This window comes from Lagopus muta, chromosome 3 (genome assembly GCF_023343835.1).
Source record: "Lagopus muta isolate bLagMut1 chromosome 3, bLagMut1 primary, whole genome shotgun sequence".
NCBI classification, from domain to species: Eukaryota; Metazoa; Chordata; class Aves; order Galliformes; family Phasianidae; genus Lagopus; species Lagopus muta.
In genome coordinates, this window is record NC_064435.1 from 45,781,906 (window position 1) to 45,808,163 (window position 26,258).

A 26,258-nucleotide genomic window follows, 5' to 3' on the forward strand; every position below is an offset into this window, starting at 1 on the left:
ATCCTCCTGGACAACATGCTCGGTCACATAAAGAATGAGCATGTGATCCGAGACAGCCAGCACGGCTTCACCAAAGGAAGGTCATGCCTAACTAATCTTGTGGCCTTCTATGATGGAGTGACGGCATTGGTGGACGAAGGGAAGGCGACCGATGTCATTTACCTGGACCTGAGCAAGGCCTTTGACATGGTCCCCCACCACATCCTCATCTCCAAATTGGAGGGAAGTGGATTTGATGGGTGGACGACCCGATGGATAAGCAATTGGTTGAAAGGCCGCAGACAGAGGGTGGTGGTCAATGGCTCTATGTCCAGGTGGAGGCCGGTAACAAGTGGTGTCCCCCAAGGGTCTGTCTTGGGACCGGTGCTCTTTAACATCTTTATTAATGACATCGATGAGGGAATTGAGTGCACCCTCAGCAAGTTTGCTGACGACACCAAGCTGAGTGGTGCCGTTGATACGGTGGAAGGAAGGGATGCCATTCAGAGGGACCTCGACAGGCTGGAGGGCTGGGCTCGGGTGAACCTGATGAGGTTCAACACGGCAAAGTGCAAGGTTTTGCATTTGGGCCGGAAGAACCCCAGGCACCTGTACAGGCTGGGAGGAGTGGTCCTTGAGAGCAGCTCGGCAGAGAAGGACCTGGGGGTCCTGATGGACGAGAGACTGAATATGAGCCAGCAGTGCGCTCTGGCAGCTCGAAAGGCAAATGGTATCCTGGGCTCCATCAGGAGAGGGGTGGCCAGCAGGGACAGGGAGGTGATTGTCCCTCTCTACTCGGCTCTTGTGAGGCCCCACCTGGAGTACTGTGTCCAGGTGTGGAGCCCTCAGTACAAGAAAGACATTGAGATTTTGGAAAGGGTCCAGAGGAGGGCGACTAAGATGATCAGGGGGCTGGAGCACCTCCCCTATGAGGACAGGCTGAGGGAGTTGGGCTTGTTCAGCCTGGAGAAGAGAAGGCTGCGGGGTGACCTCATTGCAGCCTATCAATACCTGAAGGGAACCTACACCCAGGAGGGGAGTAAACTCTTCAAAAGGGCTGACAACAGCAGGACTAGGGGAAATGGTTTTAAGTTGAAGGAGGGAAGATTTAGGTTAGATGTTAGGGGGAAGTTCTTTACTAGGAGAGTGGTTAGGCCCTGGAACGGGCTGCCCAGGGAGGTTGTGGATGCCCCGTCCTTGGACGTGTTTAAGGCCAGGTTGGACGGGGTCCTGGGCAACCTGATCTGAATGTGTATGTTTGGTGGCCCTGCTAGGCAGGGGGGTTGGAACTACATGATCCTTGGGGTCCCTTCCAACCCGGGTGATTCTGTGATTCTGTGATTCTGTGATCTGTATTTCTGCCTTTCTGTAGGCAAATGGATTAATAGCTGAGCTGGTCAGTTGCAGCATGAAAACTAGACAAAATCTCTACTTGATTTCATGTAATGCTGATAATTACAAATTGTGTTGCATAGACAACATCTAATGTTGCTTTTGAGAAAATGTGTAAGACTTGTTCCTGAAGCTGTTTTTTCTATTTGAGTTTTTGTTGGGGGTGGTTTTGTGTTTTTTTTTTTCTTTCTGTAGTTTGTTTCTTTCCTGTGTTGTTGCTGTTGAGTTTTGTTTTTCTTTTGTTTTCCCTGAGAGATTGTTTTAATTTGGGGCAATAAATGCTCTATGTGGTCACTTGGTGACTAGTAAAATAAATAAACTACATTTCATACATTTATGTCCCATATCTGTTTCACATAATGAATGTACCTATAGTGTCTTTCATGAAGAGAAATTCTCTTCCACTGCTTTTATGCAAAATGAAGGGAATGTTTTGGAAACTGTTTTTGGAAAAGAAGAATCAACACTGATTTCTGTGCAGGTAAAACAGTTCAAATGCTTCAAAGTAGGACTGTTGTTTTCCTTTGGTTATAATTTTACTTGTGTTAACTTAAAACTAAAATGAAACAAAGTTTAGTTTAAATGATCTTCTGAACATTAAAATTTAAGTGAGACTGGTATCTGTAATGAAAGCTTCTCAGCACTTTATTTAACTTGGTAATGGTGGTTTGGCTTTACAGTTACTGGGTGATTTGAAAACTCTTACTTTCCAAGAAAAGTGTTTGGGTTTATCCATCATTGTTAGTAACTGAAAGCTTATGTTACTAATTCTATTACTTCCTCATTTCTTTCCACAGAACAAGCTTGCCATCTCCAATGTTTTCCAGAAATGACTTTAGTATTTGGAGTATCTTAAGAAAATGCATTGGAATGGTAAGTAATCAGAAAGCTGTGGTAAATAATTTGATCATAGAAGCATAGAACGTTTGGGTTTGGGTTGGAAGGCAACTTTAAGATAACGTAGCTCCAACCCCCTGCTATAGGCAAGGACACCTTCCTCTAGACCAGGTTGCTCACAGCCCCATTCAGCCTGGCCTTGAGTGCTTCTAGGGAGGGGGCAAATGTTACTATTGATAGAATCATAAAACTGCTCAGGTTGGAAAAAACTTTCAAGATCATCAATTCCAACCTCAACCTAACCATACTACCCTAACTTTAACAACTCAGCGTGTTACTGATACATTTGATGCCCAAATAGGAACTTGTTGGGAGAGGAATTTTTGTTTTTTTGTTTTTTGTTTTTAACTTATGCTTTGTTTACTTTCGTAATTGGGGAAGGTGAGAGTTGCTCAGATCAGTAGTACTTGAGTAAAATCATTTTCTCTTAAATTTAACCCTTGAAGTACTTTGTGGTAGCTGGGTTGGTTTTTTTTTTTTTGTCGTTATTTGCTTTCAATATTGGTTTTTTTTCACTTTTAAGGATTTTTTTTTTTTTTACTTTGCTCTTCTCCCTGTCCTCCGCTTCGTATTCCAGCCTCCTCCCCCCAGCACTGTTACTGGCCAGATGGTAGGCACATCAGAGGTTGGCTGATTGGCACCAGTAATCCGCTTCCAGCTAATTGGAAAGAGGTCTTCTCTTCATTAGATCCCCCAATAGGCTGAAAGTACTTGCTGATAAACCTACATCATCCTGTAAAGGTCGCCTACCAAAAGGCATGTGTGTTGCTGTTCTCTTGTTCGTCTCCTGCTTAGGAACAGCACACAACACCAAGCAATGAGATATGGAATTGTTAGGGAATGCTGTATCAGTAGACCCGAGTCTCCTGAATTGTTATGAAGCATTTGAGATTTGTCACAGTGGCTCTAGCAGAGAAATGTTATATTCCTAAAACACAAAGAACTGATTGAAGGCTTGACTTGCATAGTGTGTACAAAGAAGAATCCTGCTATTGTGATTAAGAACAGTGTTGTTTATTCCATACGTTGTCAGTTGCCATACTGTGCTTTCAATTTCCTACTGAAGGCAGTTTGAAAACTGGTATTTCTATTACAGAAACTCCTTTTTTTTTTTTGTTTTTTTTTTTTTGTTAGAGTGCAAAACTCCTGTGCTTTTCCTGTGCTGCCACATCTCTCTGTCATCTCCTCTCCCCCTAGCGTGCCCACCTTCCTAGAATAAAGATGATGTGTTTAAGGAATTAGGTGGCCTATATCTATTTTAAGAGTGTATGTAACTTAGTCTTCAAAAGGGCACTTAATACTGTATTGTTTACTCTCACTTTCTTCAGGTGTCTGTTAGTGAGAAGCTAGTCGTTAGATGTTTGGTTTTCTTTTTGTTTTAAAAGTAGCCTTACATGTCAACACAGAAGGGCTTACCCAGCTCATAAGGGGATGTGGAGGGTTTTTTTTTTTTGTCTTCTCAGCATTAGCAGTGTTGGGTCAAGCACGTTGCATTAGCACTAAGAGCATCATTTAGTTTTGTAGTAAGCCAATTAGGATTAGGTTACTGCTGGTCAGAGTATGGTCAGTGTATCTAATCGCTTGGTTTTTAACACAAGTTTCATTTGTGCATCAGGAATTGTCCAAGATCACAATGCCAGTTATATTCAACGAACCACTGAGCTTCCTTCAGCGACTTACAGAGTACATGGAGCACACATACCTCATCCACAAAGCCAGCTCTCTGTCTAGCACAACTGAGCGAATGCAGGTACTTTGGCTGCCATAATTTGAATACTTCTGTTTATTTTCTTTTTGTATAGTTTGTCTTAGTATAAGAAGAACTGCTGTTATCAGCTGCACGTCAGATTCTCTTACTTATTCACCAGTTTTGCTTGGAAGTGTTTTGCTTTTCCTAAGGCTTACTTTTTTGAGCCTTTTGATTAAAAACCTGTTTATTTTCCTCCTCTGTAAATATAACCTTCCTATATTACTTGAGAAGAAACATTCTGTATCACTGTGACTGCTGTTAATGGTTGATAAAGACTAAGATGAACTGTGTACTCATATTCTTTCGAACAGTGTGTTGCTGCATTTGCTGTGTCTGCTGTAGCCTCGCAGTGGGAACGTACGGGGAAGCCATTCAACCCATTGCTTGGAGAGACGTATGAATTGATCAGGTAACCAACAGAGGATGCACTGAAGATTAGAAGGTGGTGTTTGATGTGTGAATGAATGTTTGATTAGATCTGTGAGGTGGCTTGCAAGACGCTGTCTGTTCTCAGAGCTGCTAGAAGTGTGTGCATTGTGCTGGTGTTCAACCATGCGCTCCTCTGTAATGAGAAAGCACTGAAATTATCGTCTCAGGAAAAGGTTATTAAAACTGCTAGTAAAAGCAAGTTTTTGTTCTATTTTTACATGTAAAAATTGACTTTTTACTGAAACCTTCTAAATGAAAAGATACATGTTATATATAAGGGAGATGTTAGAGTTGTTACAGTAATTATATGAGTGTCCAAGATGCAAATAATCTATTGTTCTGCAACTGGGCAACTCTCAAACAAATGACTATTTGGCCTCTGATTATGCAGAAGTTTTAAGAAAGAAGTTACTATGAAAAGTAAACAGATTGATTAAATTTGGTTTATATTGCTACATTTTTGCATGATGTCCTCAGTTACTTAGGATGAGGATGTTATGTGTATGAATTGATCGTTTTGTATTACTTTAGAGCTTTAACTAAGTTTTACATTGGGTAGAGAGACTATCCACGAGTCCAGAAGAACAACAGCTTCACTGTACTTTAGGTGCATGCTTTCTCATCTTTATTTTGTATCTTCAGAATACTGACTTTTAGAAACTTTGTTTTGCAGAGACGATCTTGGATTTAGACTTCTCTCAGAACAAGTTAGCCATCATCCACCAATCAGTGCTTTCTATGCTGAAGGTTTAAATAATGATTTTGTGTTTCATGGATCAATTTATCCTAAACTCAAATTCTGGGGCAAGAGTGTGGAAGCAGAACCAAAAGGCACAATGACTTTGGAGCTTCTTGAGTAAGTTGATGAATAATAATTGCATAGGTACTGCGGCCACATCTATGATGACTAAAGGGCAATAGAAGTCTCATGGCTCAGGAATGGGAATGTCTAACACTCACATCTTAATGTCTGATGGCAGATTGCTTTGTGGGGTGGAAGGAATGAAGTCATGAAAGCAACTGACATCATTTGGCTTAATAAACTGTGTAGTAATAGCACTAATAGATGGTGCTTATGTCTGTGTTGTGCAGGTGCCTGGACATCCAGTCCAACATTAGCACACTTGAGTCCTGTTGGCTTTCCTAACGTCATTCAGCATCCACAAGGACTGCACTGATGCTGCTGTTTTAAGGAATTGATAAAATCAGTAGCAATAGGTTAATACAGTTCCTACTTTGGCTGGGTTATTGCCATGCCCATTTCAAGACTTGATACGGGTTGTAGAAGATGGCTTGTCACAGCAGTGACATTCAGTATAAAGATATGCTTATGGGTGTTTGTTTTTTTTTTTTGCCTCCCTTAGACACAACGAAGCCTACACGTGGACAAATCCTACTTGCTGTGTGCATAACATTATTGTGGGCAAACTTTGGATTGAGCAGTATGGAAATGTGGAAATAACTAACCACAAGTAAGTTGAGAATGTGGGAGATTTCACTTGCTGTGAGCTGAAAAAAAAGGAAAGTCGTCCTCAAGTAATTAGTGCCCTCTTGTTCTGTCTGTAGAACTGGTGAGAAATGTGTGCTGAGTTTCAAGCCTTGCGGCCTCTTTGGAAAGGAGTTGCATAAAGTTGAAGGCTACATTCAGGACAAAAGGTAACAATTTCATTCCTGAGAGGAAACAAATTGCTGCCCTTTGTTTCTAGCAACTGCTAAATAGGATGTCCTATGCCAAGGGCATGAACCTGGAAGAGAGTGGGTTAGGAGTTGTGTAATACCAATAGTGCAGTTTGAAGAATTGCTCTCAAAAAAGGTTTTCTTTTCTTTCAGCTATTTTCAACTGAAGTGAAATGGATCTCTTTTAGCTCAGTTGTACACATTGCCTTTTTTTTTTTTTTGACAGCAAAAAGAAACTTTGTGCATTGTATGGGAAGTGGACGGAGTGTTTGTACAGTGTTGACCCAGCTACTTTTGAAGCTTATAAAAAGAATGACAAGAAAAATGCAGAAGAGAAGAAAAGCAGTAAACAGGTATTAGTCCTTGAAGGGGCTGGTGCATCTTCAAAGGCATTGTAGGCCAGCTCAATGTTTCAGCAGTACTTAAGAGCATTAAAATTACATTTCACTTATTCTCTCTTTTCCGGGTGGCTTATAAAAATAGATTGGATGGATATTAGCATTAAGGGATGAAATGCTTCTGCTCTCAAGGGTTTGTATTCAAGCTTCCCAGATCTTGGAGTTACCAAACTGCAGGGTTGTTCATTATCTGCCCCTTTTGCCCAAGTCATATGGAGCAAATGGCGTATTTGTTGGTTGGACCATGGTTCTGATCATGTACAATAATTATTATATTTTAATAAGAGGACTTGGACTTCTAGAGGTAGAATAGACTGGCATTTCATCTTGATCCCATTTTTTCAGCTTTTCCAAAGAATGCTTATGTTTCTTTTACAACGTTGTTCCAATCACAGTGGGTTTTTTAGTTGAGGGTTTTCGTTCTTTTTTTTCCTCAGAGTTGCATTAATTTTCTTATGGGAGAAAAATAAAAGCATTCTTAATTGTTACAGATTTCTGGTAGCAGTATGCTTTTTATTTAAGGTGAGTGGCAATATTGGCAAATACAATGTGATGAAGAATAATCATTCATAGCTGCTTAAAACGGGCTGATCCTCATTGGTGATTGAAGCCAGACTTTGTTGTTGGTTTTGATGTTGCTCATTTTAATGTAAAAACAAGAGAGAGAACTCTTGAAAGCAGTCCTTCCTGTGCAGATTCAGATTGTTGCTGTGTCTGAGACTGCTTCTGTGCCTGCCTGCAGGAGAGAGCTAAAGCACAGGGGATTACTGCTTCTCCTTGAGTCTGACCCAGTGAGCTCCAGGGAGAAGGGAGCCAAGAAAAACATACTCAGTTTCTTTGTTCAGTTGCTGTTTTGCATGTTCCAACAAAGCTTAAGATGACCTTTGCTTTTCATTTCAAAATGAAGCACTCTGTTGTAACTTGAGCTTTATACATGTTGTTCTGACTCTAGTAAAGCACACTATTTTTACTAATTTAACAGAACTATTTCTGTATTTAATAAAAAAAACAAAAAGCTTTGTAGCTAAGATGAAGCTTAGTCTCCTTTGTGTGTTCCCACTGCCCCCTTGTGTTCAAGGAGTTGGCACTGCTCATGATATTTGAATTTCTAGGTGACCTAGTTCTCATGTATGTCTGGATGTGGTTTCTCCCCTCATGGTAATAAAGCAGTCACTCAGTCATGACAGTGCATTGCCTTCCAAACTCCTCCTAGTTAGAATTTTCAGATTTGTTTCTTCTAGTTGTTTTCCTGCTATTCTTTTTTGTTATTACTAAAATAGGCTTGCTTCTGTCTTTCTTCAGGGGATCTGTGGGGATGCAAATCTTTTTCAAAGGGACCCAGGATTCTCTCTCAAAGCCCTTTGGTTTTTATAGGGTTAGAACTACTGGAAACATGATTTTTTTGAATATTAATGTGGCACTGGCACAGCTGCCCATTGGGTGCCCCACCTCTAGAGGTTCTCAAGGTCAGGTTGGATTGGGCCCTGGGCAGCTGAGCTGTTGTGTGGCAGCCCTGCCCATGGCAGAAGGCTTTTATGGTCCCTTCCAACCCAAACCATTCCATGATTCTGTGGTGCTAGATAAGTCTTCTTGTATGCAAAGGTGATATTTTAACAGCATTGTGATAAGAGTAGTCCCTTGGGTTAGACCAAGGTAATTCTACTCTGAATGAACTAGTCTTTGTTAAATCAAGGTGAAGTACTTCATGCGGATATTTCAGTGCAAACATATGGAAGAAAATAATGTAAGGCAACAGCAACTGCAGTCCTGTATGCCTGGTTACAGAATGATTGAGTAGTGCTGAGTATAAAATATGCAACATTGTGGGTAGGGGCGCATGAAAATCCTTTAAAGGACAGGACAAATTGCTAGCACAGCTTCGGCACCGTCTACTAAAAGCCTTGTTTAGCTTCCAAACCTGGTCTGTGTGTAGCTCTGTACTTTGTGACCTGTTTGTTACAAAAGCACAGTAACCAATTGCTCCTCAGTGAAACAAGATCCTTAATGCTTCCTAATATGCTTAGGCGTGTGACGCATGAATCATCTCAGAGCACAGTTGAGTCCAGTCTGAGTACTGGATTTTTTTTGTACTACAGCATCGGTGTATGACACAGCCGTCAGAGAGCAAAGCTTATTAGCAGCAGGATTGAAGCTGTTAGCTTGTAGCCAAAGTATTCAAAGCATTAGTGGCCTTTAAGTTCAGCTCTGTGCTCCAGTGATCTTTGAAACGTGCTGCTGCTGCTTTTAGCTGTGATAGTGACCTGAAGTTTTCTTGGGAGGATATTATTCATTGTCTAGCAGGCGTTAGTTCAGTACTGTGGTGTAATCTCACGTGGCTGAATCAATATCATTACATGTAGAAGTGTTTGTGGTTAAATGGGACATCGTACTGGTAGAGAAACTTACATTTCTTAACACATAAATATTCAGATCTTATCTACAAAGAAATTGATATGAGAAACTTCAGGTAGCCTTGGCTTGGAAAGAAGTACATACTCTGTGTAAATGCTATTGTCCTTCTTGATGAGCATTTTTAGAAGTTTGTTGCTGACATTTACTTTTGGTCAAGGAAATTTTACATAATCCCTTTTCTTTCTGTGCTGTTTTCAGGTGAGCAACACTGAGGAATCTGATGAGATGCCACTGCCAGATTCCGAGAGTGTGTATGTTATTCCTGGAAGTATTTTACTTTGGAAGATAACTCCAAGACCTCCAAATTCAGCACAGGTCAGCTACACTTCTGCTTACTGAAAAGTGCGTGTTATATCCTATTATTCTGCCTGGTCAACACAAAACAAATCCGTTTGTCCTCTCTTTCTTAATGGGTCTGGATTTACCTGCTCACTGCAGCAGACTTCCCACAGGCAGTTACTTAGCCACATTTCTCTACAGAATCGAATGCTTTGTGCAGCCAGTGATGTGGGCAACTTCCCCACTTGTTCTCTGCACTCTGTTCCCTACACAGAGACACGCAGCTTTGCAAGGAGCAACCTGTTCTAAGAGGCTTCCTAAGAGGGCAGGCACTCTCCAGGAGATGCTTGCAAAGTCTATACAGCACAGGCTGTTGTGTGAAGGCAGTGCCCAAAGATAGAACAAGGGGCAATGGGTGCAAAGTGGAATGCAGAAAGTTCCATCTGAACATGAGGAAAAAATTATTTACTGTGAGGGTGACAGAGCACTGGAACAGGCTGCCAGAGGATGGTGGAATCTCCTCTCTGGAGATACTCAAGACCCACCTGGATGCTTTCCTGTATGACCTGCTGTAGGGAACCTGCTTTAGCAGGGTGTTGATGTTGGACTTGATGGTCTCCAGAGGCCCCTTCCAACTCCTGAAATCCTATGATTCTAAGGGCCATTGAGCCAGTGGGCAGAGAATGAGATGTGTTCATGTACAAAAATAGACGTGGAACAAGTAAAGGTGCCCTCTGTAGGTTAATCAAGGGGGAAATCTCTCTTTGGAGACAGGGAAAATACCAGTAGGACTGGAAAAAGAAGATAAGAGAGAAATAGTGCACTGAGTAATTGGATGCTGTCCTGGTTAAACAGAAACACCAAGGATCAGCTACATTCTTCCTGACAGTGCAGTTTTGCTGGTATCTTGAGTATTCTTATCTGGAGTGACTAAATAATAAAAAAAGCACTTGGATGTTTGTTTTTAGACAGCTGCTTTGTTGTATATTAAGACTAGCAGCCAGAGGCTTTGTAAGAAAGTCACCTTTTCTCTTTGTCTCTATTTCAGATGTACAATTTCACTAGCTTTGCTATGGCTTTGAATGAATTGGACAAAGAAATGGAAAGTGTCATTCCCAAAACTGACTGCCGGCTACGACCGGATATCAGAGCCATGGAAAATGGAGAAATAGGTAATTTTATTTCTTCTTAAAACTGAAGAACCAGGGAAAAAAATGAAATTAATTCAACTTCTGAGTTGTTGTTAGATGAACTGTTAGAATAAGTAGTCATAAAGACAGACTATAAAGATACGGTTTTCCACACTACAAGGCAGTATTTCATCCTTGTACTGCTTCTAGTAAAAGTTGTCACCCACCTCTACTTCATGTACTTCACAGCTGCCTTTAACAATGCTGTATTTTAGAGTGGTGATCAAAGCTGTGTTGGTAGCACACTCTTGTTTTAGCTGCTGCTGAACAAGGAGGTATTCAGTGCCTTTAACATGCTCAACAGTAGAACTTTGACAGGAGGATGTTTTTCCAAAGCATCTTGGCTTGAAGGCTGGCTGGGCATAGGTGGTACTGGTGGGTGGTGATGAGTCATTGCCTTTGCATTCCTTTTTCATTCTCTTTCCCTTCACTTGGTTAACTGTCTTTAATTCCAACCCATGAGTTTTTCATGCTTTTGATCTTTAATTCTCTCTTCCATCCTGGACTGAAGTGAATGAGTGGCTTAGCTCCTAGCCAGGAATGCACCGCACCACTTGCCCACTTATGTACTTCTGTACAAGCTGGAATCTTAGACCCTATGCTATTCTGTGTTCTTTTTAGCTTTAGAATCTTTGCTATGCTCTGTTGTCCAGCTCTATAGCTGGAGACTAAGAGGAGAGTCTTGAAGCGTCAAAAGTATTTGTGAACTTGTCAGCTTCTGTTTTCAACAACCAGAGCAAAAAGAACATTTTGAAGTGACAATTCTGAGTAATGCAGTCAAAGCTACTTAAGCTGGGACGTCAGTGACAAATGTGTATGACGCAGAAACATTCCTCACTGGGAATTTGAACACTTTTGTTGTCTTGGGATAGTGAATTAGAAATGCATTATGAGATTTGTATGCTTTTTAGAAACTTCAGAGAGATTGTTACTATAGGTACCATGGAGTCTAAGTGTCTTTTAGTCTTCTGACATGCGACTTGGTGCTAAATACTTGAGTGTGGTTTGGAACAACCTCCCCCAGCCCTTTTTTGCCTCTTTCTCTTCAGTATTTTACTTTTAAAGCAAGGTGGCTACACTTGTAGACTAAAAGCAGGGGGAATTTTGCTTTTTCTGCCTTACTGAGTGATTGGGGTAAGTCATGAAACCTCTGAATCAGTTTCACCTACATAATAGCACAATAACTGTGACTACTTCTGATAAATAATCTGAGATTTGATATGAAAAACAGTGACGCAGGTGTACTACAGCACGGTTGTACTTCAGTGGGTTGTTTTCCTCAGAAGTGGCAACTGCTGCTTGGAGGCTTATAAATAACAACAACAACAAAAAAAAGAGCAGATCACTGAATTCCCACAACCACTTCTTGACTGTAGGATTGCTGTGTAGCCAGTGGGATGGACATTGCTGGTTCACAGCATCCCCAGTACCTTGCATGTCTAAATTCAAAGAACAGTAACTGTGCCTTTAGCAACAGGTCATATTCCTTCACTGTACTAACAGCGTGAAGTCGATGGAGCAGATAGACCCGTAACAGGCAGTGCTGGAATCTGGTAGGGTAATTGGGAACAGCTGATAGGCTTCCAGATGTTATCTCAGTTATTTCTTTCTGAGCTATATGTGAAATACTTCTTGAGGATTCAAATATGGAAGAGGTTACCCTTCACATAATCTGTTTTTCAGTCTTCCTCAAGATGTTCTGAAGGGAAAATAAAACTGTCCTTTCTGCTAAATGGAAGCTTGCTTTGGACTGTGACCCATGCTAGCTTACTGCTCCAACAACAAAAAATAAAAATAGAGGATTGATTCTTCATGTTTGGAAATGAATATTCCAGCCCCCTATTGCTGTGCTCTTAGGCTGAAACAGATGCACTTCTGTGTTACGTAGAATGCTTTTTAAAGGGATAACTTATTAAAATGCTGGGTCAGATGGATTAATGACTGTGTATTTTTATTCCTTCAAGATCTGGCTAGTGAGGAGAAGAAGAGGCTAGAAGAAAAGCAAAGGACCGCCCGCAAAAATCGTTCAAAGTCAGAGGAAGACTGGAAGACGAGGTCAGTGTGCCTGCATGCTATGGGTGTTTTGGTATGAAAGTGTTGAACATTCAGGTTAGCTGCCAGCCCATGCTGGTGGTGTGTGGTGTCAGCACGAAGCTGATATCTCAGCATTGGTGATGCTGCTGTGATATATACAGTCTGGGTCTGTGCAGGCTGCAGCACGCAGAGTCAGATGTGGTCTTGGTTCCTTCCCCCTCAGTGCTTGTGCACCCGTGTTCATACGCTAAGCATTGAAGTGTGTTGCCTTTTCTAAGTGTGAAAAAGATGCTGCTGCTGATGGCTGTTTGTAAGGACAGTTGTTAGTGGCGACTAATGTGCAATGCCTCAAATATGTATGCTTGGCCAAAGCGAGGAATGAACAATTCCTTCAGTGAACTTGATGGCATATTGCCCCCAACTTCTCAGATCAGTTGCTGGGTGCTGGCTAACACTGTACTCCTGCAGCATGCAGGTTTTTTGCTTTTGTTGTTTTTTTGTTTTTTTTTTAAGATGGTGAAATGGCTCCATCAGCTCATTCTCCATGTCATTTCTTCCTTTCCAAAAGTGTTACTACCTATAAAAGTTAGAGGAATTAAGGGAAAAGTTAGCATACAAGGCAGCTGCCAGTTGTTTTTCTTAAAAGGGAAGTCAACTGGGAGCTGTCAGGCACAGCTGGCTCAATAGAAGTTGTAAAAGCACAATCAAATGAATCTTGTTTGACCAGGCAAAGCCTATTCAAATTTATAACAAAAGATCGGTGGCCTCTTCACAGGAGGAAAAAAAAAAAAAAAAATTAGGGCTAAATTCTCTACAAGTAAGCAAACTTCATCTCTTCCCTACTTACTAACTGCTAATGCACCCAAACATCATGGATTAAATGTCTTCAAAATGTCTGTTTGTAACTATAAATCACATCTTTTTTTTTTTTTTTTTTTTTTGCAAATGAAGTCACTCATCATGCCAGAGTCCCAGGTTTGGTCATGTCTGACAGATTTTCCTCTGCCTGCTTTCCTGCAGTGTTTGGGTTTGTTTGTCCTGAAACTGGTGCAAAATAACATTTTTTGTAATGCTTCTGAGTAGATGTGTTACGTGAAGAACAGCCTTGCACCTCCCTCTTCCTTCCCTGAATTCAGGGGCTCTGTGTGCTTTGGTTCTGGCTTTCACCAAGTGGTAGGGATAACTACACTGTTCCTCCAGCTATCTGAAGCTCAAAGCTTGATATGAGAACTAAGGGAATTTCTAGAGCACAGTGCAAAGCAATGGTTCTCAGGATCTGTAGTCAGTGCAGAACCATTTACGAGGTTCTCTAGTTGCTGTAGAGCCAGCACTGTGCAAGTTGTCAGTGCATGGACTTCAGATTCCTGGTATCGTTTAAGAACTCCTTATTTTCCTGCGTGTCTCCAAAGCTTTGGCAGAACCTTTCTTGAGTCTGATCTTTTTAGTAGGAATGCCAAGTGTGACTGCTTTCAAAAGATGAACATAAATTATGTAGGAAAAGCTCCTTTTCACTTAAATGTAGAGATGAGCCTGGGGAAAAAAGCTATTTTGTTCGGAGGAAACTCTTCTGCTGCTCCCTGAGGATCAGCCTGCAGGTCTTAACCTGAAGTGTGATGGAAACTGATGTAAACAGCTGCATTTCCCACTGGAGGACACTGTCCTGATCCATTCCAGTGCTGAAGGCAGAGCAGTGGGATCCTGGGCATACAGCTCCCTAAGCTACAGGGTGAGGTCATTCCTTGTAGCCCTGATCCTCAGCAAGCTTACACTCTGGAATAAGCTGCTGCTCCATGTGAGCTGGGAAGCATACTGGGCCTGCACACACACCAGTTACTTCAGAGCAACTAACATACACGTCCCAAGCAAAGCTTACATGGTAGTAAACCATGTGTGGCACAAGGGGTGAGGGACTTTCACTGGCTTCTGTTAGTTTAATCAGAGCAGAAGTGCCATTCAGGTGTTTGTCTGTTCAATTGTACCACTGTGATGGTTACATGAGGAATTATTTCCGATGTGCATCTCAGATCTTTTGGATCTAGCCAGAGCCTCCTACTGGCCACCCTGCTCATTCAGTAGGTTGTAATCACAGGATCATTGAGGTTGGAAAAGACTGCTGAGATCACCTAGTCCAACCATCAGCCCATCTGCACTGTGCCCACTAACTTGTGTCCCAGTGCCACATCCATATGGTTCTTGAACCGCCTCCAGGGACAGTGATTCTACCACCTCTGTGGGCAGCCTATGCCACTGCATCACCACTTTCTGAAAAGAAATTTCTCCTAATATCCAACCTGAATCTCCCTCTAAGCAACTTGAGGCCAATCCCTCTTGTCCTATTGCTGTTACCTGGGAGAAGAGGCCGACCCCCATTTCACCACAACCTCCTTTCTGGCAGTTGTAGAGAGCATTAAGGTCTCCCGTGAGCCTCTTCTTCTCCAGTCTGAACCATCCCACTTCACTTAAGACTGGCGCTCCAGACCCTTTATAGCTTCATTGCCCTTATTTGATCCTAATGTATTTTCATTTCTGCTCTGAAAAGCAGAAAACCTAGAAAGATAGAGTTAAAAAAATGCACATGCATGATTTACATCAGTGTGTGTTTGCTGCAGTGAGGCATACATGCAAGAACTGGCCTTTGTGGCCACTGAAGTGCAGAAAGGAAGCACTGGAGCATATATTAACCACAAGAGCTGCTTGCAAGCTGCCTAGTGCTGCCAACACAGCATGGCAAAACACAGTAAAAACTTAAACTACTGCTTGTCCTCTGGGGTCTGCTGTTGCGAGGTAAAAGATTGAGCCAGACCCAAACAGCAAGCTGTGCTCAGTTATGCTGCATGATGTAACTGCCAGAAATAGGCATGGGTGAGGAGGAAGGAGGACAACCTTCTGTGCCACGGTGCTTTGACGGCTGTCCTCCCCACTGGGGGTACTGCCAGCAGTCTGGCCTTGTGAGGTGGCACCCTACTTTGTTGACTGTGCTGTGTAAGTGCATGGCTTTCCTATGAAGGAGAAGAGAAGAAGGGAAGAAACCAGCATGTGCAAGAGTTCAGTGTGTCAATGAGCAGCCAGTGTAGAAGCTGGCACGTAACTTGGTGCAGCTGGATCAGCCCTTTTCATTCATGTTGGCCCCTCAGCGCTAACAGTGGATACAACACCATCATGCTTTAGTAAGCCACAACTTTTCCTGCAGCCTGGGGGTGATGTTTCATCTACACTGAGGGTAGCGAACACACTTGTTCTCAGTTGGCATGTTGCAAAACAAGGCTTTGAGACGCTGGGGGAAGTCTAGATCCTGGGGAAATGGTGTTTTTCTGTTTTCAGGACTGCAGTGCTCGTGGTGTTCACATGTCATGAAGACACTGTTATTATTTATGCATGCCAAAATGATGGTTCACAACTGCTTTGAAGTGTAACTGTAGCTATACTTTCTATGTGAGAGTCTTGACTGCTCCAAGTGGACAAAATGTTGGTATCAGTAATGTCACCTGGGAGCCATTGGAGTGCTGTTGGAATGGGGAAATCTGGCTGGCAAACAACATGTATTTAAGATTTTAAACTGAGTCCTGCATTCATGGTAATTACTTTGAACAACAACAGCTGAAGATGCAGCAAAGCAGTTCTGAACTACAGCAATGTATGGATAGCTTTGGTAACATGCTGAATGTTTCCTTACAGATGGTTCCATCAAGGCCCCAATCCCCACACCGGCACACAGGACTGGCTCTATTCTGGCAACTACTGGGACAGAAACTACTTTAATTTGCCTGATATTTATTAAAATGCAATAAGAAGCCTGTGGCTGATACAAATAAGTCTTAATCTGTTTTAATGTTTTCCCTCATTTTACTTACCTCCTGAAAGAACTAACATGTTATCCAACAGAATATTACGCATCTCCGCAGTAAATCTGGCGGTACGTGACTGCGGTCCTTTAGGTAGGGGATGAACTGTTTTGGCTGGCAGTGGGTCCTACGTGGACAAAGTCAGCAAGTCACCATGATGTACAGCTGCCTGGTTTGCTGAATACACCTATATTAGGTCGTGGTGTATGAGGAACAGAACACCTTGGCTGTTCTGTGGATACCTTCTTTCGTAGATAACATTGGCACAAGCAAAACTGGTTTTATTTATTATGACATGGGAATGTCTAAAAGCACACAAAGTCATTGCAATATTCTGTTCTTAAAGCAAAGAAGGGTGTGTCACTTTTGTACAGAGGCAATTTTTCATAAAGCAACTTTTCTTTTACTGAAGTAACTCCCTTCAATCCTGAGCTCTGGTCAGAGCTCCCAGAAGCACGCCCATCTCTGGAGCCTTCATGCAGTTGTTTAAGCTGGTGACGTTACTCAGAGGTATTTATTCAATATTTTGTGCAGTGTGTTTTGAATTTTGCTCTCCTTTTTTTGCTACAAGCCTTATGGTTTAAGGAATTAAGAGCCATTTAAACACCTATGGATTGGATTTCAACTGCACACTAATAACAGGTTTGAAAAGAATCTGTTCAATGCACTATGAGTTCTGGTGCCCAGCACCACTGCAAACAGGCAAGAAGTGGATCAGTCTGGGACCCGGTGGGACTGTCTGCACAGTGCGGGCTGCCTGGAAGGAAGCCTTGTGCGTCTCAGAGGTAGGAAGGCACTTCAGCGAGGCCTCCTGTGCACAGCTGCTTTACCCCTTTTCAGTGGGGTGCATTCAATCTTAGAGTGTAAGTTTACACTGAACTGTGTACAGAGCTTCTAGAGGGCAAGCTGTTCCTTGTACAATATTTTAACTGCTGTCTGGAGGTTAGTGTTAATTGAATAATTTAATTGCTACTAAATAAAGGCTTCAAAACTTCTTGCATCTAGTCTAAAGTGAATGGTGTTTGACAGTGGTGACCCTTTCTGAGCCGGCCTCCGAAGTTGCTGCAGTGATGCTGGATAGTGTGCTTCAGTGACCTCTCTTCCTCTCAGTAGGAGCAGTCTGGCGCCAGGAGCTGGGGCAAAGCATTCATTCTGAGCGTGCAGTGAGCCCACTGCTCAAGCCTTGAACGTGGACTAGTGGAACAGCTACAAAGGCAGGGAGATGCTTTCTGTTTTTATTCTGTGTGCAACTAGAATTACCCAGGTAGGGCAGTGGTACTGGAGCCATCTGCACAGATGAGGAGAAATGCTTTTTTTTGGCTGCGCGTTGCCTGGTTCTTATGGTGAGGGCAAAAATTGGATACCTCATCACTTCTGCACTCAGGTCTTCACTGTGGCCAGCATTTCAAGTCTTACCCTCAAAGTTGCCCAGCTGTTAAGTGATTTTGAGAGCTGTTGTGTCAGTTCTTCAGCATGCCATCCATAATGGAACATTCCACTCTAGGAAAAACAGAGCATTTAGTTCCTGCCTTCCCCAGAAGATTTAAGAAGAAAACCTCTACTCAACATCAGGTTCTCTTTTGAGGGATTTTTGTTTCCTAAGAATGGATTTTTCTTTTTGCTACTCATTAATACTCTGAGATTGGTGCCTGATGTAATGACAGTCTGTGCTGCACTAGTGTAACTTTCTGCAAGGACATTTATACCTGTGTGCTCAGCCTTGGCTTGTCAGCCTTTTTTTGCAGCCATACATCATCCAGAGGGATGATATAGTAGCAGTTATCATGGCTTTTTTCTCAGCAGCTGGGCTGACAACCAGGACTGGGGCTCCAGTGAGCGTCCTAGCACCCGCATCTTGCTGTGCAAAGACACAGCTAATAGATTTACAGTCCTGGATGTTATTTAACAGTAGAGCCCACGAAAAGGAAAGGTGCAGCATTTTCCCTTTTTTTTTTCTTCTTGCATCGCATAAATTGAAGCAGGTGCTTATGGCAGATTTTTGAGCTCATTTCAAATATTTAAGTTAGACAAGAGAAGGCCAAACATTAGAAAATAGTGGTGGTTGTCCTGCTCCACGTGATGCCACGTCTACAACAATAAAAAGGCAAGAAGGTTAATAGCAGAAACAGTGAATTCCATATAGAGACTGCAAATCTTTCTATCTAAATCAAGCATAGCTGCCCTTGGTAGAAGGAAACATGTTAGAGAAGAGATCGGGGATAGCAAGGCAGTTTTGTACACGGCTGCCATAGCTACAGCCTAGAAAAGCAAAGTTACTTATGGTCAAGAGGCTCTGCTGAGCAAGCATTTGAGAACTCACCTATTTGACTTGTATTTTTGAAGTTGTGTCTCTCAAACTTCCCCCAAAGCGTTTGTTAATAAGCCAATATTTTTCATTTACAGTCTGCCTAAGCTCAATTTTCCCCTACACCATTCTTTACTGATACCTCACAGCTGTGCTGGGACAAGACCAGGAGACCTGGGACTGGGGACCTCCACCATGGAGTGTTTCTCCAGCTGGGCAAGGGCTGAGCTGGGCACATTAACATAGAGAAGGGCTGCTTGTGAGGGCCCCACCAGGAAACGTGAGCACCAGTTTTCTTCATGGCTGCAAACCAATTGGCCTCTTTGGTCCAGCTGCAGAAACTCACCAGACTCACCAAGACAGCACAGGCAACCACCACCATTTCTTTTTTAAGTGGTAAACCTCACATTAGTGATAGAACAGGATATCATTCAAGAAAGTAATCAAAACCTGTTGCACCTTTAGCAATAGTGCAGATGCATCACATCTCAGTACCCAGTATCTGTTTCAGAAATATGCCAGAAATATGCCTTGTTTTGAGCAGAACTATTAGGAATCAAGGGCCCCCTTCCCATCACTCTTATCTGTATTTACCCATGGGAATGCAGGATCTTGCCCAGAGCTAGTCCCATTTCTTGACAGATTGCAGAGAGCTCTAACACACATGCACTGGGGCCAAGCAGATGGCATTCATACAGCAGTTTCTTAGAAGCCATTGCTGCCATGTATTGCACCAATGAAGGTGCTTTTCCATTGCATGACGCTGAAGGGCTGGGAAGATGACAAGGACCCAGACTTTCTTACCTGAAGCAACAAGCTTGCTCAGCTGCTTCCATCGGTGCTATGCCTTCCATCTGCTCAGGCTGGAACACTGCATCATTAGCGATCAGCCATGAGACCTGGCCTGCGTTTAATGACAGCTTTACAGAAGAAAGAGCTTGTCCACTAAAGGAAAGGATTATTTTATCTGGAAACTGCTGTGTGTAGGAAGGAACCTCTGCATCCATTATCAGTTTATCAATGGTTGAAATGACCTTAGCTGCACTACAGGAAGGCACAGCCTGCAACTCTTCTTTAGAAGGTGGTGGTGGTAGAAGAGATGAGAGTCCTTCCTGTAGGTGGACTGAGGAAACCTGATTTGTATCAGTTGTTAAAACAAGGACCTGGGTGTTGGAGGGTCCTAGTCCTCCACTCATGGAAGACCAAGGCTGCACTCCTAGTTGTGACCTAGAAGCCTCAGCTGCCGAGGCAGCAGAAACATCTTCCTGAAGAGTCTGCGCAGTGGTTGCCACATCCCTCACAAGACAAACAGAACCACTATCTTCCACCTGGGCAGGGAGATGGGCAGGTTCAGAAGGCACATACTCAACTTCAGATCCTTCAGGGGATAAAGCTCTGTCAGGTCCAGTGGGGTGCATGCTTTCTGGAACAGAACTGGTTGGTGATGGGCACAGAGTTACTCTGGAGCTACGTGAAGTGAGGTCTTCAAGATGATCATCTTCCTCTCTGTCAGTACACGATTCCTTTCTCTGGGACTCAGTAAAAAGCAAAGCCTCATGATTTGATGTCTTCTCTTCCAGATCCCCATTCCAAGTTTCTGCAAAGTAATTAATTAATTAAACAAATAAATAAATAATAAAAGGCAGAAAACAAACACCTAATGGCAATGTATTAGCACGTTTCCATTGAAGTGAAGATTGATTTCAGCCTAGTCAATCAGATGTTCTACAGCACATTTATGAAGCTTCCCGAGAGGAAGTTTGTTGCTTCCCATTAGGAAGGCAAAAGAAAACTCAGAAGGCACTGGTACCACTTCAAAATCATGGGCTCCTTAACTGTATTCCTAACACTGCAGTGGTGGCTATGTTCTCACACACTGCACAGAGCTTATGTGCCTCTTTCACAGGTCTAGGTACAGTTCAGATGCAGCCCACATAAGTGAAAACTACTTGCAACCACTTATGTTGGAACATCATCTGAAAATACTCTAGGAGAACAGACAACAATTATCTTACCCTGCTTAAGATCAAATTTTTCCACCACTTCTGTTAAAACCAAATCTGGATTCTCTGAAAACAGAAGCACAAATTAAGCTGGAGTTAGATATGCACTCGGAGAGCTTATGCTATTCAGGTAAGGATTGGTACGAACAAACCTTTTTGGAAGTCAATGAACTCTTGGAAATAAGAAGCTAAAAACCCAGCAATGTCTTTTGGTTTCTGTTTAATGACAGCTCTGCTCACACCCTCAAGCAAAGTCTTGAAGCAGCTCAGAACATTGTCTGGAGGCTCCATTGTCACACTCTGAGGCCGGCTCACAGCTTCTCATCTGCAGCAAGAAAATGACTGAGCTGAGCACCTGCACATCCCTGTGGGATTCCAGCAGCACCATGGCAGTGGGCTAGGCCACCACAAACCTTTCTCCAATACTCCCCAGTGCCACTTTCCCTTAAAGAGCCCAATCATTGACACCCCCCACGCTGGCTTTTCACGTAGCAGGAAGTCTGAATGGCCAGCAAGCTAGGGAACCGTAATGGTAATTAAAAAAATATCCTATTTCCAAAACAGACAAAAAAACACCAACACCACCAGAACAACCTCTTCTTCCTCCCCCATGACATGATAAAAGACAATTACCTTAAAGCAAGGGTTTTCAGGGCACACCTGCCATCCCCACACCACCCTGGTACCTGCTCCCACTGCAGCCTCTCCTGCCCAGGGCTGAGCAGAGTGTGATGTCACAGTTCTCATGCATCATACCCATTGACATCCTTCTTCCAAAAACTGTCAGAACTCTGGGTCTGTGAAACTGCACAATAAAAGCTTTCGAGATGTTTAGATACAGATATTATAAAAACAGGGAAAAGTATAATTAGAGCTCACCAAGCAGAAGCAAAATCCAGCCTAAATACTTATAAAAGCTTCAGTCACTAACAAACACATCTGTTTGAAATGGAAGAGCACAGCATAGGAACTCACAGGAAAAAAAAACAAAACTGACTGGGAACCCATTCACTGTACTGGAACTTGAATGCCATTTTTGGAAGCCATCTTAAGAACAGTACCAGCTGCTCTACTAAAACACACTGGCCTTGGGCCCAACACTGGGAAGCCTGTCAGCCTAACTGGAGACAGTCACCTCGTCCCACCAGCCTTTGACCCAGATGCAGAAGTGACAGTTTCTAGACAATGTTAAAGTCTTATGTGAGCTAGAGACTAACTGATAGACAGAAGTTCAGTGACTTAAGGTCCCAGACAAGCTTTCTGCTTCTGTTATTAGCTCTTCATTAAGTACAATTTACAGAAGATAAATCACACTGGTTAGAAGTTATTTTTTCCCCCCAATATGTTACACATTGATCTGAATGAAACAGGGATGGGCGTTACGCAAATGTTTCTTGCTCAACTGAGTCTAGCAATCTCCCTTTCTTCCTCTACACCACTGGAACTTTGTCTTGGAAGAAGTCACATCAAAAGACAAGACAATATTTTGGAAAAAGTGGCAATCAAAAAGTTTGGGGTAATAAGAAAACTGAATGTGAACAGAATTGTCTGTGGCTAAAACACTGGTTAAAATACAGGGACTAAGTAGGTCGTGAAAATCTTGGGTGATAAGGCAAAGATTCTGAGCAGGAGCATGAAGCAACACCGCCTACTCTGGTGACCTGCACTGGGTTCCAGTTGGGGCACCCAAACTTGTTAAAAAAATAAAAATGCAGTGAAATAGGAGCAGCTCAGTATTTAACTCCAAAGAGCCTGAAGTGGAACTCGTATCCTTGTATAATCCCACCTTATCTCAAAAGACTTGCAGAAGGCTGGTTTTTGAAGCCTTTTCTACTCACCTCAAAACATCAGGATGAAAGACAATGTTGTATAAACATCTACAAAAACTCTCATTAGCAGAGTTTTGTTTGACAGCTCTGTCAGGATGACAAAGTAGAGGCAGTGTACCTGTACTGCTTACTCCCAAAGCTCAGTGTAGTCTACCACTTACATTACAGACTGCCTCTAGAACCTCTGCTGATCCAATGACGAGCATGCTCATGCATATTCAGATGCCAGTGGCTGCCCAATCCCCTTCAAAGACAGCTAAAAATATAACTTCATAATATTAGCTTTAATCTTCTGTTTTTGTGACTGCACAGTTCTTCATGCAATGATTGCTACCACTGTTAATATGAGTATTTAATAATGGCTGGAAAAGGAATTCAAATTTTGTATGTGACGCTCTGCTTTTACTCCACTGAAAAGTTCTAACATCACCCTTGTAAAACCCCATACAGCTCTACATGACTGTAATACTTACTGTTCAACTTTCAGATAGCTACAATGCAGTTTGGAAGCAAGAACATCATCAGTTGTTGGGAAAACAACCAGACTGCTGTAAACTGAAAAGCAATTCAGTACCACATTTGGGGAGTTTTATTTCAGAATAAAGCATAGCTTTATAGGAATAGGAAACAATCAGAGACAGGAGAAATTAAAGGGTTTGCTTTAGAGTAACTTAGAAGCATTTTTGCAAAGTGTAGGGATACAACAAACACAACTGTGTTGGGTTCTCTTAGAAGTATGTTAAACCTCATTCGTTCTGTGGTTGGTCTCAACATGACACATGTAACTCACTTTCTAAACCAGGGGACTGATACTGTACTGGAAGAGCAGAAGCTGAGGTAATTACTGACTAGAAAGCTTTCTTACAGTCACTTGACATCCCAGAAGTTTTTCCAGTGCTCAACACCACCTTGTTGAGGAAGCCACCAGTTTGAAAGACAAATTCAAGGAGCCAGGGAACAAAACGCATGTCCACGTTTCTTTTAATTTTACTCAGAAGTATAAAAGTGCAAGTTCTGTAAATTAACAACATTTACAGTACGTCACAATAAATATGCCACTCTGTGACATCTATAAATTCTAGTTATTTATTTGAAATGAGTCATATTGAGATAAAAACTGCATCAACATCAACAAAAAATACCTGACTCAGTAAAGATATTCTTAACATGTTAACTAGCAAGATGCATATTCTGTTATTGCTATTAGACCATGCCTCCGAGTTCCAAAGTATAAAAACATATCGGTTTGCACAAAATACAGTTGAAATTTTTCTCATCACAGGCACAATCTAACATAAAAAACAAATGTGACATTTATAAAGCAGGAGATTCTCCTACGGAGGGAGAAAAAATTACAGAAACCAATGGTTCCATTTCAGTGATGATTTGCTAAATCCACAGAAAAGCTGCAACTTGCACAGAGTTAAACCTTTACAGGAATATATAGTGTCTTTTTGGACTGCCTCTTGGCCCAGTGAGCAGAACAGGCCTTGTAATCAAGTTTACTACAATTTGCTAGCTACCTCCGACGTTTGTAGACCCCAGACATCCCAACACCAATCACATGCAGGTGCTTTGTGTCCTGAATAGCCTAGGCTCATGGTATACTTAAGCAGTGTGTTTGAAAGGAATTTTGCCATTAAATGCAATGTTTCTATCTATTTATCCAGAGTGGACTGTGTCCCTGACACAAAATATTAAAAGGTAGGACAAAATAAAATTTCAAGTATACTGAAGACCTTCCTTGAAAATGATAATTTGGATTCTAAGAATTTACTACTTATATACAGACACAATATATTGTTCTCTATTCAATACTTATTTGGATTGACCAGTTCAAAAAAGGTTGAACACTCCTCTGTGATTCAATATTACTGATTAAGTGGAATAGAAAAGCTGACAGCATCCTATCTGCAACACACCTACAGTTTAGAAAAATAAAGTTTCTCTTCTCCTTCAGGAACTGCAATAGAAGAGTGTAACTGCTCTAGAAGTGCAACCAATTTCCTTTGGCCTACCAAATCCAGTATTACTTTTCTCCTCCACGTCAGTCTTGCTTTAGATGCAACCTCAAAAGCAAATCAATGGAGGTTCTATGTGGGGCAAGGTATGAAACCTTGGCAACACAGCAACATCTTCTGCAACAAGTTAGAAAAAGAAGCAAAACGTTTAAGCTAAGGAACTGTTTAAGGCAACCTGACCAAAGTAAAGATAAGGCTTTTCAAAAATTATTTTTGAAGATATCCAGTTTTCTTGGCTTTGCAAAGTAACATAATTCAATTAACTTCCTGGTCAGATTTCCACTGATAAAAGTTTCTTTAAAAAAAAAAAAAATAAATACATACCTTTGTTACCTTCTAGGTAATGATACTAACTGAATATACAACATAGGGAGATGCTACAGACAAAATGTTTTTGGGTTTTTTTGTTTTGCTTTTTAAAAATCTACAAACAAGGATACAGATGGCCAGTATTAAAAACAATATACATATATGGGATCATGATGTAAGTTTCAAGCTCTCAGAGTGTCTTCAGTAAGTCAACTTCAAATGTCAACGCCACAAATTTGGAATATCATGTAGAGACTTAAGATAGCACAGCATTGGTAAAACTACAAAAATAGGGTTGGAGGTGGGTGGTGGGTGTACTGTTTTGTCTGATTTAATAGCTGTAAAAGTCACTGCCATAAAGGTTTAGCAGCTTCAATTGAAAACACGTAAAATTACTATATGTGGCCTACTTATCTGAATGCACTGGTCAGAATATTAAGAGCAAAATGAAAATCGCCCTCACTGTGATTACATGCAAAGCAAAGTGTTTGGCTGGAATGTACCAGAAGCCAAGATCTTAAGTGTTGATAGAATTTGTATCAGAAGTATGAGCCATGCTGAGAAGGAAGCAACAAATAATGGCAAGGGAATGGGAGGCTTTAAATTGGCAAATTATTCATCATGAATTCACTGAAATAAAACTCTAAAATTCAGCAAGATCTGCTCTTTGTGGCTAAACGGTTTTCCTTCTTTTGTGTTTTGGCTAATGCTTCAAGAAAATAAGCGTTCTGCCCATTCCCTTCTTCAACATTTGTACCAACTACTTTTATCGTATTCTAATCAAAACAGAAACACCCCCCCCCTTTAGCATATTTTAGATTTAGATCTGCTTTAAAACTTTAAAAATAAAAAAAGATCCCATCTGCCAACATTGAAGTAAGCTGTGTGCTTATTTAGGCTCCCCTGATGAGTCACTGAATAACTGTGTTCCCCTCGGTTTAAACAAACTAAAAAGTGAAGAGTTAAAATACGCAAGGTCACTTAACCTTCTGCTTGGTTGATTTACTTTCGGTTGAAATTGTAGTATTTTACTAAGCCATACCAACTCCTAACCACACGATGAAAGTGTCTCTGGCACAAGTGGTTTCCAGAAGAAAAGCTGGTCTTCCCAACAGCTTTTTTTCTTCTGCTTCATCCTAAAGTGCAGAAACTGTGGGAACGGACAACACAACTTCCTGTTTGTCACTGTGGAACAACTTCCCTTAGAGAAGCTAAGGCTGCATGGATGCGGACGTGCAACCTGTTCTCAAAGTCATAGCCTGTAAATTCCTCCTGAAATTGAAAAAAAAAGCATGCAAATATTAGATTCCTTCATTTTAGGATATGAAAATAATTTCACTAATAATGATTAAGAAGTCAAGCAACAAAACAGACTGAAGAGATGAAGCGGAGATTCCATATTGCTATTCATATCTCTGGCTTACAGAAGTTCTAAGTTGGCAAAAAGAGCAGAAAGCTTCAATTTTCAGTGTGTTGTTTGGATCCTATTCAGTTTAACAGTACCTGGAAAAT

General features: G+C 41.7%; 3 protein-coding genes across 13 annotated transcripts in view; 1 reads left to right on the forward strand and 2 right to left on the reverse strand.

Moving 5' to 3' along the window:
- OSBPL1A (oxysterol binding protein like 1A) overlaps positions 1–17,279 on the forward strand; it is a 74,732-nt gene extending 57,453 nt beyond the window's left edge. For all 9 annotated transcript variants that reach the window (XM_048940783.1, XM_048940784.1, XM_048940782.1 and 6 more), the window contains 11 exons: positions 2,169–2,244; positions 3,884–4,018; positions 4,330–4,427; positions 5,121–5,303; positions 5,812–5,919; positions 6,014–6,103; positions 6,351–6,477; positions 9,133–9,249; positions 10,262–10,385; positions 12,368–12,458; positions 16,113–17,279. In XM_048940783.1, coding sequence (XP_048796740.1) covers positions 2,169–2,244; positions 3,884–4,018; positions 4,330–4,427; positions 5,121–5,303; positions 5,812–5,919; positions 6,014–6,103; positions 6,351–6,477; positions 9,133–9,249; positions 10,262–10,385; positions 12,368–12,458; positions 16,113–16,215 — 1,252 coding nt within the window. In that variant the 3' untranslated portion in view covers positions 16,216–17,279. The remainder of the gene's footprint in view (positions 1–2,168; positions 2,245–3,883; positions 4,019–4,329; positions 4,428–5,120; positions 5,304–5,811; positions 5,920–6,013; positions 6,104–6,350; positions 6,478–9,132; positions 9,250–10,261; positions 10,386–12,367; positions 12,459–16,112) is intronic.
- A 121-nt stretch (positions 17,280–17,400) lies between these two features.
- On the reverse strand, positions 17,401–21,851 carry CABYR (calcium binding tyrosine phosphorylation regulated). Its single transcript, XM_048940795.1, has 5 exons — positions 21,274–21,851; positions 20,740–20,912; positions 20,600–20,653; positions 19,389–20,181; positions 17,401–17,779 (listed from the first exon to the last, which is right to left on the reverse strand). The coding sequence occupies exons 2-5, from the start codon at positions 20,876–20,878 to the stop codon at positions 17,740–17,742; spliced, it is 1,026 nt and encodes a 341-aa protein (XP_048796752.1). The 5' UTR covers positions 20,879–20,912; positions 21,274–21,851; the 3' UTR covers positions 17,401–17,739.
- A 1,529-nt stretch (positions 21,852–23,380) lies between these two features.
- Positions 23,381–26,258, reverse strand: part of TTC39C (tetratricopeptide repeat domain 39C) — a 32,993-nt gene continuing 30,115 nt past the window's right edge. For all 3 annotated transcript variants that reach the window (XM_048940792.1, XM_048940793.1, XM_048940794.1), the window contains one exon: positions 23,381–26,018. In XM_048940792.1, coding sequence (XP_048796749.1) covers positions 25,929–26,018 — 90 coding nt within the window. In that variant the 3' untranslated portion in view covers positions 23,381–25,928. The remainder of the gene's footprint in view (positions 26,019–26,258) is intronic.